This window comes from Nerophis lumbriciformis, linkage group LG08, assembly GCF_033978685.3.
Source record: "Nerophis lumbriciformis linkage group LG08, RoL_Nlum_v2.1, whole genome shotgun sequence".
Classification (NCBI taxonomy): domain Eukaryota; kingdom Metazoa; phylum Chordata; class Actinopteri; order Syngnathiformes; family Syngnathidae; genus Nerophis; species Nerophis lumbriciformis.
Window position 1 is genome coordinate 354,202 of NC_084555.2, and position 16,730 is coordinate 370,931.

General features: G+C 38.8%; 2 protein-coding genes across 3 annotated transcripts; both read left to right on the forward strand.

Annotated features, from left to right (window-relative positions):
* Window positions 1–259: 259 nt before the first annotated feature.
* On the forward strand, window positions 260–12,663 carry LOC133611362 (SH2 domain-containing adapter protein F-like). Of its 2 annotated transcripts, XM_061968067.2 has the most exons (8): window positions 260–437; window positions 4,228–4,471; window positions 6,136–6,237; window positions 6,325–6,487; window positions 9,491–9,733; window positions 9,805–9,979; window positions 11,862–11,981; window positions 12,065–12,663. In XM_061968067.2, exons 2-8 carry the CDS (start codon window positions 4,232–4,234, stop codon window positions 12,249–12,251), a joined length of 1,230 nt encoding a protein of 409 aa, XP_061824051.2. In that variant the 5' UTR covers window positions 260–437; window positions 4,228–4,231; the 3' UTR covers window positions 12,252–12,663. The 2 variants fall into 2 exon arrangements, with proteins under 2 accessions (XP_061824051.2, XP_072769718.1); XM_072913617.1 differs by having other exon boundaries at window positions 6,136–6,487.
* A 1,056-nt stretch (window positions 12,664–13,719) lies between these two features.
* Window positions 13,720–16,182, forward strand: LOC133611221 (sperm microtubule associated protein 2-like). Its single transcript, XM_061967918.2, has 6 exons — window positions 13,720–14,146; window positions 14,237–14,298; window positions 14,545–14,602; window positions 15,313–15,439; window positions 15,515–15,665; window positions 15,799–16,182. The coding sequence occupies exons 1-6, from the start codon at window positions 13,968–13,970 to the stop codon at window positions 15,993–15,995; spliced, it is 774 nt and encodes a 257-aa protein (XP_061823902.2). The 5' UTR covers window positions 13,720–13,967; the 3' UTR covers window positions 15,996–16,182.
* The last annotated feature ends 548 nt before the right edge of the window (window positions 16,183–16,730 follow it).

The following is a 16,730-nucleotide window of genomic DNA, read 5'->3' on the forward strand; positions in this document are numbered from 1 at the left end:
TAGGTCTACAGCTGTTAGAAAAAATATGCTTTTATTTTCTTAAGTACTTTTACCGGTTCAGGACCTTATAATAAAAAAAATAACATTTGGTTTTAAAAGACTCAAATTGTCACAAATAACCACAATAAAAGATATCAGTTGATTAGCATTTTTATGAGATTATTTGGTCACGTATTATTTTAAAAGGGTGTATAAAAAATAGAGGTAGTTCTTTAAAAAATCGGCCCATATAGAAAATAAAGATGCTGTTCCTCCCCCTTTAGCCGCCGTGGCTAGGCTAACAAGGCAAGCAGCCAGAGCTACCGAGCTGCCAGCCTGTGCCTTACACACGAACGATGCTTGCATTTCTGACTTAAAAGTGCCATAAAAGAAGCACTAGATGATATAAAAAAGGTGGATTTAAGATAAGCGGAGAGCCGTCAATGTGAAGAAAGAGGGTAAGTCATCAAAGTAAACCCAACGCTATGCTGCTAGCTAGTTAGCTTAGCTTTAGCAGATAGCTGGTTGTTAAAATGTGCTGTTCTCTTAATGAACTTGTGCTTTTGTCAACAATATACGACTCTACATTTACATTGTAAGGGGAAAATATCCGTGTAAAGCCATTTGGAATACAAAAAAAAAAATCACAAAGTAATTTAAAGCGTACAAACCCATGCTGAAATGTGAGCTAGCAGGCTAACAATAATGACTAACTTTTGGTTGAATTTATGACTACAAACACGAAATTCCCCGAAGTATTCTTTCTTTCTTTCGTTTATTTCGAACATGAACACACTTACAGCATAGTACATCACAATTTCATATCATTTCACTTTACATCATGTCCGAAAAGGAGTAGGAAGAAGCAAAGCTTATTTAATTTGACCCCTTTCCCACTTCAGAGCGTTTACAAATGTATACGTTCATTTACTGACTTCTTTTTGTAGCACAATGACATCCGTGAATGATTAATACAGCAGTTTTGTAATAGATCATTGAGTGAATGAATGAAATAAGTTTATGAATGAAATAAGTTTATTTCGGTCATAAAATCAACCATTAACCATTTTGTGTGACCAGTTTAACAGTACAGATTATACATATCAATCATACACATTTACACACAAAAATAAAATAAAGAGAATGACCGAAAAAGGAATAGGCTGAAGCCAAAGCTTATATTTGCCTATCCTATACCTCCACTGAAAATATGATTGCCTGGAACATCAACGTTAAAAAAAACAAAAAAACAATGGGATGAAAGTAATTGTTACTATATTTTATAATTTTCAATTATGTCATCTTTCAAGGTTTTCTTAAACCTTAACAAGGAACTACATGTCTTCAACTCATCACTGAGCAGTCATTTTAACATACTGAGATAAATCAATCAATCAATGTTTATTTATATAGCCCTTAATCACAAGTGTCTCAAAGGGCTGCACAAGCCACAACGACATCCTCAGTTCAGATCCCACATCAGGGCAAGGAAAAACTCAACCCAGTGGGATGACAATGAGAAACCTTGGAGAGGACCGCAGATGTGGGTGACCCCCCACCCCCTAGATGAAGAATATCTTATTTTCAGTAAGGTTGAAAGGGTTTTCTCACGATTCTTCTTCTTTGTACTTTGTAAGCACTATTAATTTGAACAACCTCTTAAACTGCATCATATTAGTACATTGTTTAACTTCTTTACTTAATCCATTCCATAATTTAATTCCACATACTGATATGGTAAAGGTTTTAAGAGTTGTACGTGCATACTAATGTTTTAAATTAGATTTTCCTCTAAGGTTATATTTCTCTTTAGTAGAGAAGAATTGTTGTACATTCTTTGGTAGCAGGTTATACTTTGCTTTGTACATAATTGTAGTTGTTTGCAATTTTACCAAATCATCAAACTTCAATATTTTTGACTCATTCTGACAGCATTCTGACGTGTTTGTTGTGCTTAACGTCTTTCAGTGTGTTAATGCATTCAAATGGAATAAAACACGTTTTGAGTTATATTGCACAATACATCCTTATCTGAGCTGCACCATCGTGATTTTTAGCTGCCACAACATTGCACAATCAAATGTAGGTAGGTCTTTATTGTCATTGCACAAGTACAACAAAACTTTGTTTTCAGCACAAACCCGTTCAAGATTAGACAAACAAACAGTGTACAGGGTTACAGGACAGGAACGCTGATGGGTCGCCACAGGGCGCCCCGTAAAAGATGGGAAAAAGGTCAACGCTGGGGAAGGATGAGTAAAAAAAAAAATACAATCTAGACTGGAGTGGGAAAAAAACCTCCATAGCAAAGCACGTATATATATTACAACGTACATCTAGCAACAGAGAGGAGGGATAGGGGGCCATGGTGGCAGGCTGCAGCTCTTCAGGCGCTGCCCATCCGTCCATCACCCCTAAGGGATTTGCGTCAAGGGCGTTGGATTGGGGGTGGGGTATGTGTGTGTGGCGTATATTTTGTGGATGCATGTGTGTGTGTGTAAGCCTGCAGTGTGTCTCTGTTCTGCGGCCTTGATGTCGTGCAGCTGATAGTCAGTCCAAAGTCAATAACAACAGGTGTGTGTCCATGAGAGACAAGAAGGGAGTTTGTTGTGTCTTCGCCGCACTGTCCTTCAGGAGAGTCTTGAAGCCAGGGAAACAATCCAAGTTGGAATGTTTTGTATGCGAGTGAAAATAACATTTGCTTTTCATTCTAAATTGTGTATGACTGGTCCTCAAAATCCTGCGGGGCAGACAGTCCGATGTGATCCAAAACACAAGAGTGTCTTCCAATCATTTGTGGCAGCTTTGGGGTACTTTGAAGACTGCCAGCAACTTTCGATTTGTCGACAAACCAGAGCAACGCTTACTTCAATCACCAGATGTCCTGTTGTCATAATTCCCAATAGGTAGATATTTTCACGTCCTCCACTGAAATGGTCACCAGGCACGCGGCACTCCTTCTCCCCAGAGTCCGTCGTGTGTCCAGCAACAACCGCTCCGTCACAAGCAGGTCCCCCCAAACCCAAGATCTTGTCAATTTCTTTGAGGCCAGTTAAATAGTTTCAATGTTTAGATTTGGAGAGCAGTGCAAAAAGAGGCAACAAAAAAGTTAAGACGAGACATAGAAGCAAGCAGGAGAGATAAGGGAGAGGAAAGGGGAGCGTCCGCCCTCGATGAGTGCCAGTGAGAAAGCGTGAAATGTGATGCTTTGTTGCGAGCTTTATTACATTTTAAAGTGTTTGATTGTTGTTTTAAATGCTGCACGGCGACTTTGAGTGCATCGAAAGGCGCCTTATAAAATATTATTTATTTTATTTCCATCCATCCATCCATCCATCTTCTTCCGCTTATCCGAGGTCGGGTCGCGGGGGCAGCAGCCTAAGCAGGGAAGCCCAGACTTCCCTCTCCCCAGCCACTTCGTCCAGCTCTTCCTGTGGGACCCCGAGGCGTTCCCAGGCTAGCCGGGAGACATAGTCTTCCCAACGTGTCCTGGGTCTTCCCCGCGGCCTCCTACCGGTCGGACGTGCCCTAAACACCTCCCTAGGGAGGCGTTCGGGTGGCATCCTGACCAGATGCCCGAACCACCTCATCTGGCTTCTCTCGATGTGGAGGAGCAGCGGCTTTACTTTGAGCACCTCCCGGATGACAGAGCTTCTCACCCTATCTCTAAGGGAGAGACCCGCCACCCGGCGGAGGAAACTCATTTCGGCCGCTTGTACCCGTGATCTTGTCCTTTCGGTCATAACCCAAAGCTCATGACCATAGGTGAGGATGGGAACGTAGATCGACCGGTAAATTGAGAGCTTTGCCTTCCGGCTCAGCTCCTTCTTCACCACAACGGATCGATACAGCGTCCGCATTACTGAAGACGCCACACCGATCCGCCTGTCGATCTCACGATCCACTCTTCCCTCACTCGTGAACAAGACTCCGAGGTACTTGAACTCCTCCACTTGGGGCAAGATCTCCTCCCCAACCCGGAGATGGCACTCCACCCTTTTCCGGGCGAGAACCATGGACTCGGACTTGGAGGTGCTGATTCTCATCCCAGTCGCTTCACACTTCAGCTGCGAACCGATCCAGTGAGAATTTATTTTATTGATTTATTTATTTATTATTTATTCATACACATGTATCTATTTTGTGCCTCAATGAGGATGAAACACGCATTAAACTATGGCGTTTCATTCAACTCTAAACACCAGCAGCCATGTTGGTAAAAAATCACATTGTTGTCTTTGTTGCCAGATCCATGGCAAAGTGGCTGAAGGACTACCTGAACTTTGGCAACCGGCGTGATCCCCCGCAGCCTCCGAGACCCGACTACAGCGAGAGCGAAATCCTGCGCGCCTACCGAGCCCAGAAGGACCTGGACTTTGAAGACCCGTACCAGTGCTCGGATAGGGAGCCGCAGAATGTTGCTTACGACGCTACCAAAGTGAGCCTGCCCGTGTTCCCTGTCTTTGGATCCACCTTGTCTAACGGTGCAGAGGTATGGCATTCATTTCTTATAGAGTGTGTATAAGACATTGTTGTACTTGAGATTTCCACACATAATTCTGGCTTTATCTTCAATAAACGCCATGCAGCTTCCGCTAATAAAACACCTGGGGAAATACAAATATCACTTTTAGCAGTCTGTAATTCCAGATGTGTCAATACCAAATCAACACTTAATTCAATCTTCATTTGTTTATTCATTTTTTACAATACCATTTATTTCCCAAATTTTGTCATCATACTGTGAGACTTAATATAGTAATTTATGTATATTCAAAACCATTAAAAAAATCTAATCAAACAAAATTAAAAAAAATGTGCACAAAAATACATGTTGTGTCATATGTCATTTTTAAAATCATTTGTGGAAGCAGCAATATTTCATAATCATAAATTCTTAGCAATTTTAGATCAATATTTTTAAATTCCCAAGATTTGATAATATATAATTTTTTTCACATTTGTATTTACTCTTTTAGATTGTCTATTCATATATTTTCTTTATTGTTGTGTTTTATTTGATATATTCAGATGTATTGATCATCACACATCACGAAAAGAATGATCTTGATTTAATTTAGAATTTAAAATGTTTTATCATTTGCTTTGTTATTTACAGTACCGGTACATATTTTTTCCCTTCTGATATATGCGGAGATGTGAATCTTATAAGAACTCACGATTTGATTCGATAAAGGTTCAAACCGAGTCTCGCAATATATTATTTAATTTATACGGTTTAATTACTGGTGTAATGGATCAATTTACTTCAGTTCACAATGTAATTAGTTATAATAACACATAATAGTATATTTTCATCTTTTTATTTTATTGTCTATTCTACTTTTTTGTACTTTTTAAAAAAGTGTACCGCCTTTTATATATTTTTTGTGTTAGTGTGTATTTTCTTTGATAAATTCACATCAATTGATCCGTCACAAATCACCAAATAAGTTACCTAGATTTTATTTAGCAAATTTCATTGTATGTATTTTATGATCTATTGCTATTTATTTACAGTACATATGTGTTATAGGGTTTAATTAGGGTCTTAGAATTTTTATTTTTTCGGATTTATTGAATTCTGTTATTTTTACATTTTGCACTTTTTTCCAACCATATATGCTTTTTGTGTAAAACAGTCTATAAATTGTGATAAAATGTCCGTTAATTAAATTGCATCATTTGACAATTTTGACCATTATTCTAAATCAAAACATTACAATTTTGTAACATAAAAGTACTAATGAGCACTTTAAGTACAAAGTGCTAATTAATGTAAGCTACTTTTTAAAACCTTGATTTTGTTAGCACATGGGGTTCTATTTAATGGTTTAATGTACTTTAACTCATATTGTAATTAGTTTAAATACCACATGCAATGTATTGGGGGTATTCATTTTAATTTGTATTGCAAATTTCTTCTTTATTTTTTGTAAAAAATATATGAAATATAAATTACTATTAAATATTGTGATTAAATGCATTTTTTTAATTTACAAATTAAGGGTTCCTCTCTTGTAAACTAAATATGGCCCTGGTACTCTCTGTAGTTGACAAAGTGAACACTGCTGGCTATTATTAAATAGCATCTTTATAGAATGTATAGATATTGAAGTCAGTTGTTGATTAAACATACTGTATGTGTGTTTGCAGGTCAAAGTGCTGTCCCCCAAACACAGATTGATCAAAGTGGACTCTCAGGAGTTTGGCCACTGTAAGGGTCCTCTGAGTCCTGTCACTGTTCAAGAGGAGCCTGTAAGATTTAAAAAAATCCATTATTTCCCCACTTTTAGATTTTGGGGCAAAATCATTATCAAAGTTTGTCCCTCCTTACTCCCTAAGGTTCTGCCTTCCGCCCCAGTAGCGCCGGACGCAGACACGGACTACTCCGACCCGTTCGACGCCTGCCCAAATTCTAGGACTCGGCCCAGCTGGGAGCCCAAATCCTCCCCATCGGACTGTTGCAGCTACATGGAGCCGTTTGAGGCTCAGCTGATTATTTCAGGTTCATTCTTGTTTTTTTTTTTTATCTCTAACGAGGCAGCAGCTCTGCTCAATGTTTGCGACTAATTTTGTCGAACGAGGTCGCGCCTTCGTGTATTTCACAGCTACTGATACATTCTGCCGTAAATGCCAGTGTATTTTATTGTGTAATGTAGTTTATACATTTTGCAGGTATCATTATCAATGTGTAAAAAAATCATTGACAACACCTAATAATATTAGGAAATATTTAAAAAATGAAATTATACCAATTAGGGGTGAACGGATATTGAGATAGGTCCAATATTGGCAAAATACACATTACAACGGTACGACGTGCAAAACTGGCCAGCCAGTTAACATCTACATGCACTCCAATAAACACACAAGGTTGGTCTTTTCTTCTATTGCAGTCAAGTCATTAACAAAAAGTTAACATAGTAGGCGATAGGCCACTAAGATCCAGCAGCTACACAACAGCTAAGCACACAATAGCGTAGAACATACTTGCCAACCCTCCCGGATTTTCCGGGAGACTCCCGAAATTCAGCGCCTCTCCCGAAAACCTCCCGGGACAAATTTTCTCCCGAAAATCTCCCGAAATTCAGGCGGAGCTGGAGGCCACGCCCCCTCCAGGTTTATTGTTAGGCAGTTTCATTAACGTCCTCCCAGCACGGCAACAACACACAACAGCAGCAGTCACGTTTTCGTCTACCGTAAAGCAGTTTGTCTGCCGTAAACAGCAATGTTGTGACACTCTTAAACAGGACAATACTGCCATCTACTGTACATGCATATGTGACATTACCATCTAGGGCTTTTAGAGAGTGTTGTGTGCACAACTGCGCACACAACAAGGAGACGAAGCAGAATGCATCATCAGAGAGGGTGTTCAGCATGGTTAGAAAAATAGTGACAGAGAATAGAACAAGGATGGACAATTCAACCCTTAACTCAACAATGAGTAGATGAGTGTTATGTGTATGTATATGTGTAAATAAATGAACACTGAAATTCAAGTATTTCTTTTACATACCGGTATATATATAGCTAGAATTCACTGAAAGTCAAGTAGTCAAGTATTTCTTATATATATATATATATATATATATATGTATATATATATATATATATATATATATATATATATATATATATATATATATGAAATACTTGACTTGGGGAATTCTAGCTGTAAATATACTCCTCCCCTCTTAACCACGCCTCCCGCCACCCCCACCTCCCGAAATCGGAGGTCTCAAGGTTGGCAAGTATGGCGTAGAAGCCAGGAATACGTAATAAGTGTCCTTCATTGAACAATATTGCGGTCTAAAACAGCACATTTAAACAAGTGTCAAATAATCATAGTTGCATATTACTTACACATACAGGTCTATATGCAGTAAGAAACATGTCCGCATCATTCAACCTACTGTTGAATGATGCTACATACATGTACCGTATTTTTCGGATTATAAATCGCAGTTTTTTTCATAGTTTGGCCGGTGGTGCGATTTATACCTGGAGCAATTTATGTGTGAAATTATTAACACATTACCGTAAAATAGCAAATATTATTTATCTCATTCACGTAAGAGACTAGATGTACGTATATCAGCAATCGTCACACACACACGTCAACCAATACAAATTTGGCGGGGGCGGGTCATGGCAGAAGTGCAATGTGGAAAAAAAAGATGCTACCTGCTACTACTTCCGTACCTATGAAAATTGATCATTTCCGTACCTATGAAAATTGATCATTTCAACATTGGCGGTAACTTATCAAAACTTGAGAAAAACCGAAAAGGAAATCATCTACTGCCGGTTACAAACTGGAAGTAGTGAAATATGCAGCAGAAAACGGCAATCGAGCAGCAGAAAGAAAGTTTGGAGTAAGCGAGAAACTTGTGAGGGACTGGCGAAAAGCGGAGGCTACTCTTACTGAAATGAAGAAAACTAAAAAAGTCTGGATTCAGAAAGGCTGGAATAATTGACTCTGACGTAAGCGACGTACCGATAGAAGAGGCAGCGGCGCATTGTCTACCTTTGGAGTTGGCAGAGTTGTTTAGAAGCGACACGGAGGAAGAAGATTTCATGGGATTTAGCGATTAGGAGTGACAGATTGTTTGGTAAACGTATAGCATGTTCTATATGTTATAGTTATTTGAATGACTCTTACCATAATATGTTACGTTAACATACCAGTTGGTTATTTATGCCTCATATAACGTACACTTATTCAGCCTGTTCACTATTCTTTATTTATTTTAAATTGCCTTTCAAATGTCTATTCTTGGTGTTGGCTTTTATCATATATAAGTTCGACTTATATGTTTTTTTCCTTCTTTATTATGCATTTTCGGCCGGTGCGACTTATACTCCGGAGCGACTTATATTCCGAAAAATACGGTATACGTAGATCCACGCTGATGTCCGTGTTGCCTATCTATTTTCATATAAACGCTAAATTTTAGGGTGTGTCGACTTATGTTTTGCAAAGTAGTAGTAGGCAACTTCTGTTCATTTACGGAATCCGGTCAGCTTGTTTTGTTTTCACTTCATGCAAATGACGTTGAGGTCACACTGGGGCCCCATCGGTGTCTGCAAGTTTATATTGGAGTCTGATAAAGATCACATTTTACTTGTAATTGAAACAGTCAGCTGAAAAAAATCCGATTTCGAAAAATCCCATTTGGTCCACTACTGTTTACACACGAGTGTAAACATAGTCATAGTCACACAATCTATGTTGGAATACTATGTCCAGTGTAGTAAATTATTAACACATGTAGTGATAAGTAACATTTTAAAGGCCATGCAAAGCTCGACAAAGTCGCTGAATTCTGACCACTCATGATGCAGAACTCTTGTGGAGTTCATTAAAAAAAAAATCAGGGAGTTGCTTACAGCCACAGCTGTTGATGCCCTGGAGAATATTTGTTTTTGTGGACCACATGGGCAGTCAACCCGAAAAAAGGCGTTAGTTGCTGCATGAGAAACATCGGTCAATCTTCCTGTGCAGAAATGCAGCATAACAAGTGCACCAGTGGGAGCGCCAGCCAGCTGTACGACAACCCGTACGAGGAGAGGACCCGCCAGCAGGCCAAAGTTGCCTTGAAGGCGCCGCAGCAGCCCGCCCACAGGCTCGACGCCGGACTTTCCCCCATCAGGGAGAGCAGGCTGCCCCAGAACGACGAGCGGCCGGCCGACGAATACGACCAGCCGTGGGAGTGGAAGAAGGACAACATCTCCAAAGCTCTCGCGGGTACATTTGGTCACTATTTAAACCTTAACCCTTATAAGACGAGCGCTAACCCGCCTCTTCTCATTTGACAGTTCAGTTTGAAGGTGCCGAGAGGGAGCGTTCTCGCGTCTATACGGAGCAGAGCAGGCTCGCAAAGACCGGCGGCTCGACCACGTCAGCGGACTCCAACACACTGCGTCTGGTCTGTGACGCCCTACCCCTTCTGGGGGAGCGTGTGGACCCCTACGTGCCGCTAGAAAGACAAGTGTGAGTAGCAGGAGAAAACATGTTGTACATACGGTTAAAAACCTCTTGGGGGCAGGAATGTGTGTTTATACCATTTGGATCGTATTGAAATTAATGTAAAAAAGTCTATGAAATTTTATACATTTAATATAAATATATGTAAAAAATAATAATAAATATTTAAATTGTGGGACAATTAAAAAATATTAAATCCATTATACTGAAGGCAAATACAAATGTATATTAATTCATTAATATTGATTTAGCAGCAGCATCATTTTAAACTCTCTTTTTAATGTGATTTCAATTCATTTAAAATTGTTAAATTAAAGCCATTAATGCAAAGGTGTCAAACTGAAAGCCCAGGGCCCAGATCTGGCCCGCCACATTATCTTATATGGCTCGCAAAAGCCCAGAAATGGTATGCGTCAGTAAAGTAATTTATCTTTTCTTACTAAATGTATTCATTATTTCCATTTTGACAGGAGCAAACTAATTTGTTGGTATCTAATAATTAGGGCAGCAGATATGGGCATCTAATCATATTATCTTTCTGGTATGGAATGTAAGAAAAGGTTAGATCACGTGAAATTAGTCAAACAGAACAATGGTAGGTATGAAAAACACTACCCTATTTATTATTAACCACGGTTATTATATTGATGTAGAGAGGTAATGGGTTTTAGCGACATTAGTGGCCGCAATAATTGATGAAGTTAAGCCAGAGAAGAAATTTTCACGCTGGAAATAAGAGTAAACTAAAAATCTACTTAATATATCCACAATTCATTCGTCTATACAGCCAATCCAACAAAACACTAGCCACTCCGCGCACTCACACTACCGCTCCCTCACCTCGCTCGCCCACACACACCTCACATGCTGTCACATATTAAAGGGCCACACACACACACACACACACACATACGCTACTCTCATAACACATGCTAACCCATTTGATGCGTCACCACCGTATTCAAGCAGCCTCTCCTCGGCGAGTCAGGCAGGGCTAAAGCAATAACAGATGTTTTTATAGCAGCAGATATAAGTCCATATTGCATTAAAAACTAGATTTTGACCCACTTCTATGGTGGAAGAACAATGAGCCCATATATCCTCTTACTGCCAAGTTAGCCAGGCTGGGGGGGGGAGAAAAGTTAATCTGAGGCTGAGTTGACTTGAAACTGTTTAATGTTGCACTTTTTATATGTAGAAGAAAAGTTTTGTCATTTTATTTAATCTGAACAACAACTTGAGGCAGTTTAATGTTGATTAACGTGGACCCCGACTTAAGCAAGTTGAAAAACTTATTGGGGTGTTACCATTTAGTGGTCAATTGTACGGAATATGTACTGTACTGTGCAAACTACGAATAAAAGTCTCAATCAATCAATCAATTAATCAAAAAAAGCACTTTATATGTCGAAAGGTTTTGTTAAGAAATCATTCTGAGCCTTATCTTATTTAAGTTTTTATTTTATATATGTTGACCAAATTAACCCTGGCAATGGACCCTGTGTGTATATGTATGTTATGCCATCGTTTACAAATTTGGTAAATAAATAACCAAAACATTTATATTTTGTTGTTTTCTTACTGTATCAAAAATGAACCGAACTGTGACCTCTACACCGAGGTACGTAACGAACCGAAATTTTTGTGTACCGTTACACCCCTAATCAATATTGAATAGGGACACTCATAGCCGGTTTGCAAACAAATAGAATAGTAATACTAGTTTGAAGAACTAGGTCATCGATGAAGCATCAAACAACTGTCCAGCAGCTAAGAAACATTGTATATGGTCAGTCCTGTTCATGTATTGTATCTCCATCAAAACACTGTTAAAATGCGCAGACAAATGAGCTTTGGGGATACTTACTGTACGTTGTGTTTGTAACAGATGGTACCACGGAGCCCTGAGCCGCTCGGAGGCTGAGACCCTGCTGACTTTGTGCAAAGAGAGCTCCTACCTGGTGAGGAACAGCCAGACCTGCCGGAACGAATACTCCCTCTCACTCAGGTATACGCTTCATTTCAATCTCAAAAATATAACTTTTTCTCCGGCGCCTGGAGTGCTTTGTTGACGCTTGCTCGGCTTCCCAGGAGCTGCAAAGGCTTCATGCATATGAAGTTCACTCGCTTGGCCGACGGATGCTTCGTGCTGGGGGAGAACAGCCCGCCCTTCGCCACCATACCGGAGGTTATCCACTACTACACCACACACAAGCTGCCCATCCGGGGGGCCGAGCACATGTCTCTGCTCTACCCCGTCATTGTGCAGACGCTCTGACACTACTGAGGATGACATTACTCCATATTTACTGTACTAGCTCGTCACCTTTTCTCCCCCCCAAGAATACACTTCCAGCAGGCAGCTAAATCAACTCCTTTTTTTAGTATTCTCTTTTGGACTTTTGCAGCCACTACAATGTTTCTCTTGGCTTTACTTACCAAGAGATCTATTCAGAGACTCAAATTAGATCCGGTTTGAGTGAGTGTAGGTGTTAGTCACCCATCTAGAGGACTTCTTAAAAGCACACCTGAGAGTTTCCTAGGCCTGTGAATGTTTAAAAAAGGATGCTCTTTATTTAGTTGAATTTTGAATCTTTGTCATCCTGACCTTTTTGGAAAGGAAAAAAAATGATATAGCTTTGTTCTGTTTTATAAGCTTTGAAAATAAAGTTGTGTGATTTTGAAGGAGACCCATTCTGTCATGTGGTATGGAACTTGTCTTTGGTTGTCTGTGCTGTTATCTCATCCCCCCACAGGTGGACCATGTGATACCTTAGCAACCAGCAGACTGCGGCTGACTGACAGGTAAACAAACCTTGACTTATTTGGAAAATGCATTCATCCAGAAGGAATATATTGGTTACTGTCTACGGTTTTCTGTATCGGACAGGAGGACGACATCTTCATCCTGCTGGAAAAGACTTCACTTGGTGTACGGGGACGTTTTTTCACCAGGTTGTATTGTGTGACTACTAATTAAATATTTTTTATATTCATTTTTTTATATTCTCCGCTGTTATACACAATAATCAGCCACTCACCAACCTGAAAACACTTAAATGTATCAACTGGTGTGTAACAAATATGATTTTTTTTTCATGTTTGGCAATGTTTATGCTTTGGTTTGTTTCAAATATGCACAATGAAGTTCCATTGAAGGACGTCACCTTTACAGTTACACAATTTTAACATTTCCGAAAAGGAGCAGGAAGAGACAAAGCGTATTTAATGTTACCACTTATTTGTCATGTAAAAATTAATGTTACTGTTTAATGGCTTTCTGTGTTCAACATGGGCCAGTTTACCTTTTGAAAAATAAATCGGGCTATATGTGTAACAGTAAGTTGATAGTTTGTGTAGATGATAAATTACTGGATAAATGAAATATTTAAAACACTGGAATGAGGGCTTGCTGTTTTTTTATTTTATAGTTTTTAATTCTTAAAACCCAATATTTTATATTTCTGTTTATAAACTCATTGTTTACTTTTCTTTTCCAACTGGATTTCTAATGTAATTAATTGCCTTCCAAATGTGGAGGCTTTTCCTTTTAACATTTTTTAAGTATCAATGTATATTTAATTAAATCATTATTTAATAACAGAAAAATTATTTTAACTTTTCAAAGTTTAATGGATACATTTTTTTTTTTAATTCTAAAAAATATACAGAGAAAAATATAAAGGGTCAAATGCAACAGAATTAAATATTTATTTGATTTGATCCCATTTGACATAGTATTTGTAATCATTTAAGAAATAATCAATTACATAATTCAATAATTAAATATTTAGATGAATACTTCAATTATTAAATGTACTTGTAATTAATGACACATTTAAGTACCGTATTTTTGGGACTATAAGTCGCAGTTTTTTTCATAGTTTGGCCGGGCTCCAGTGCGACTTATACATGTATATGTTTTTTTCCTTCTTTATTATGCATTTTCGGCAGGTGCGACTTATATTCCGAAAAATACGGTAATTATTGTTTTATGTATGTATTTAATCTTGTCCAATTCGACCTCCATAATAAAAGCCCAACGTCGAGTTGTTCATTTCTTTTTCTGGTTCTTTTGTTTAAACAGTGTGCCGCATCCTACGCTATTATCATGACAACCCGCATCCAGCAGCTGGCTCAACCCAAACCCGACCGACTTCGATATCCTGACCGGTATGATTGAAGGAGCCGTGTCTTTTTTATTTTTTTATTTGCATTTTTTTTTCTAAATCTCATAATCGTCTTCTGTTTGCTGGCCTGCAGTCGTTCTGTTCACTGGCTGGACAAATCTCCCTCGCAGAGAAGCAAACTTCCCACTGAGAATGGTATATCTGTCACACACACACACACACGTGTATAAATATATATATTATTTATATATATATATATATATATATATATATATATATATATATATAAGATGTGTTTATATATACATATATAAAGATGTATATTTATATGTGTATGTGTGTATATATGTGTATGTATATTTATATATAGATAAAAATGTATATGTATATTGTATAATAACAGCAGCCCTGTTTTTATTGATGACAATATTTTCTTCACAGAGTTAACACCTCGCTGGGCTGAACTGTGCAGGAGTAAAACATTCCAGACTCAACTCTTGTAAGAAAACAAAACATCTTTGTGTACTGTTAATGAAATTAAAATAAACTTAAAAGTGTGTCTACATTTTTATAACTGCCAAAAATAGCTGTATTATAGCAACAGATGTGTTTCAAACTAGGTTTTGCAAGTTGTGGACATGACTTAAATGGCACAAAAAATTCCCACAAAAATTGTTTTTTGTTTTTTGCTACTGTAAAATGTTCCTAATTTGTTATCATTAAAGAAATGATTAATTACATCATGAAATCAGTAATCGATTAAATATTGAAAAAAAATTATCAAATTATTTGTTTCAAACTAGTTTGTTTTTGCACGTTATTGTGGTTTTATGAACATAGTGGACATGACTTAAAGCAGTGGTCCCCAACCACCGGGCCGCGGCCCGTTACCGGTCCATGGATTGATTGGTACCAGGCCGAACAAATTTTTTTTTTTTTTATTATTAAATCAACATAAAAAAAACACAAGATACACTTACAATTAGTTCACCAACCCAAAAAACCTCCCTCCCCCATTTGCAAAAAAGGGTTATTTCTTTCTGTTATTAATATTTCTGGTTCTTACATTATATATCAATATAGATCAATACAGTCTGCAGGGATACAGTCCGTAAGCACACATGATTGTATTTTTTTATGACAAAAAAAAAAATACCATACTCCAAAAAGCTTAAGTATAGGGGGAAACTGAAATACTTTACTCCCCAGGCGTTCCCCAATGTGGAAAGTGAGTGAATCAGCTCTCAGGGCCGTAGCGTCGGAGCGGCTGTGTCGTCTTGCCCAGCCCCGGGGCCCCCCGCCTTCTTGGCAGCCGGCCTTACCACTGCCTACCCCTGTGAGTAAACCACCACACTTCTAGAAATTCCCAAGAAATACTCTTAAAATCCAAGGCCTGAAATGCGCCGTTTAGCTGAGGAAGGCAACTCAGACGGCAGTCGCCACTCCTCGGATTTGCCAGCTCGCCCGACCTAAGACGAGGCCCCTTGTTGCGGGTCACGGATGCCAACTCGGTACCCCCAAGATACCCCGGAAAGCTACAGCGCGCACAGAGCTTCTTGCCAGTAAGAACACATCTAGATGTTTTGCTCAACATAAGCATAAACCTCATTACATTGTGTAACTCATTTTCATTCATTGCTGATTATAAAGTTGTATCATATATTATAAACCAATACAGATGTTTTTATCCTAAAGCCCCCAAGCAAGAACACCCTAAACACGAAGGTGGGCGTCCAGTGTGCTGGCCCGTGTCCCGAGCGGCCAGAACCTATGTACCCAGTCAAAGACTTGTGGCGCTGTCCAGTCCCAAGCAAAGAAAGTCTCTCTTTGAGGGCTACAAGCAGTATGGGGTTAGCTCTGCAGACCCCTCGCCTCTGAGACAGCACCTCTGACAATAAGTATGTGTTCTTGTTGTGGTAACCTATTTATTATTGTCCTATCCAAATCGAGGTGCAGGTGTATCCCTGAAAGTCATTTTTATTCACATAAAACTGTATTGTTAAGAGTGCACAACACATTTAAAATGATTAATATTCCAAAAACACAGAAGGAATGTTACATATTTATCAAATAAACAACAATTAATGACACACAGTTTGTGGACGTGGTCGAACATTTGGGAAAAATCTTATTGTTCCAGTTTATTTGTTGCTTTGTTGTAGTTTTTTAAAAACATGACCACGTGATTAAAACCAGAAGTAAATATTGGATAGTGATGTCATACACCCCTATCAAGTAAATGGGTTATACTTGTATAGCGCTTTTCTACCTTCAAGGTACTCAAAGCGCTTTGACACTACTTCCACATTCACCCATTCACACACTGATGGCGGGAGCTGCCATGCAAGGCCCTAACCAGCACCCATCAGGAGCAAGGGTGAAGTGTCTTGCTCAAGTAGAGTGGGAAAGTTTCGCCAGCTAACCACAAAACTAGTAAAAGACAATTGTCCCTCGCGGTGATTTTTGTTAGGCATACTTAACGTATTTCTGGCCTAAATTCACCATATTCTAATAACCCGAATCAGGGGCGCCGCTAGGGATTTTGGGTCCCATGAAAAGAATCTTTACAGGGCCCCCAACACAGTGTCATTATTTTTTCTGTATTATAATTTCATCATCATTAGGGG

What these genes read in the sequence shown, in the direction of transcription:
- LOC133611362 (XM_072913617.1), top strand. Translation starts at nt 4,232, where the DNA reads ATGGCAAAGTGGCTGAAGGACTACCTGAACTTTGGCAACCGGCGTGAT. An exon ending in CCTTGTCTAACGGTGCAGAG is followed by an intron (nt 4,472 to 6,135) that starts GTATGGCATTCA and finishes GTGTGTTTGCAG; the next exon opens with GTCAAAGTGCTGTCCCCCAA. An exon ending in GTGCCGCTAGAAAGACAAGT is followed by an intron (nt 9,980 to 11,861) that starts GTGAGTAGCAGG and finishes TGTTTGTAACAG; the next exon opens with ATGGTACCACGGAGCCCTGA.
- LOC133611221 (XM_061967918.2), top strand. Translation starts at nt 13,968, where the DNA reads ATGTATGTATTTAATCTTGTCCAATTCGACCTCCATAATAAAAGCCCA. An exon ending in CGACTTCGATATCCTGACCG is followed by an intron (nt 14,147 to 14,236) that starts GTATGATTGAAG and finishes GCTGGCCTGCAG; the next exon opens with TCGTTCTGTTCACTGGCTGG. An exon ending in GCGCACAGAGCTTCTTGCCA is followed by an intron (nt 15,666 to 15,798) that starts GTAAGAACACAT and finishes TTTATCCTAAAG; the next exon opens with CCCCCAAGCAAGAACACCCT.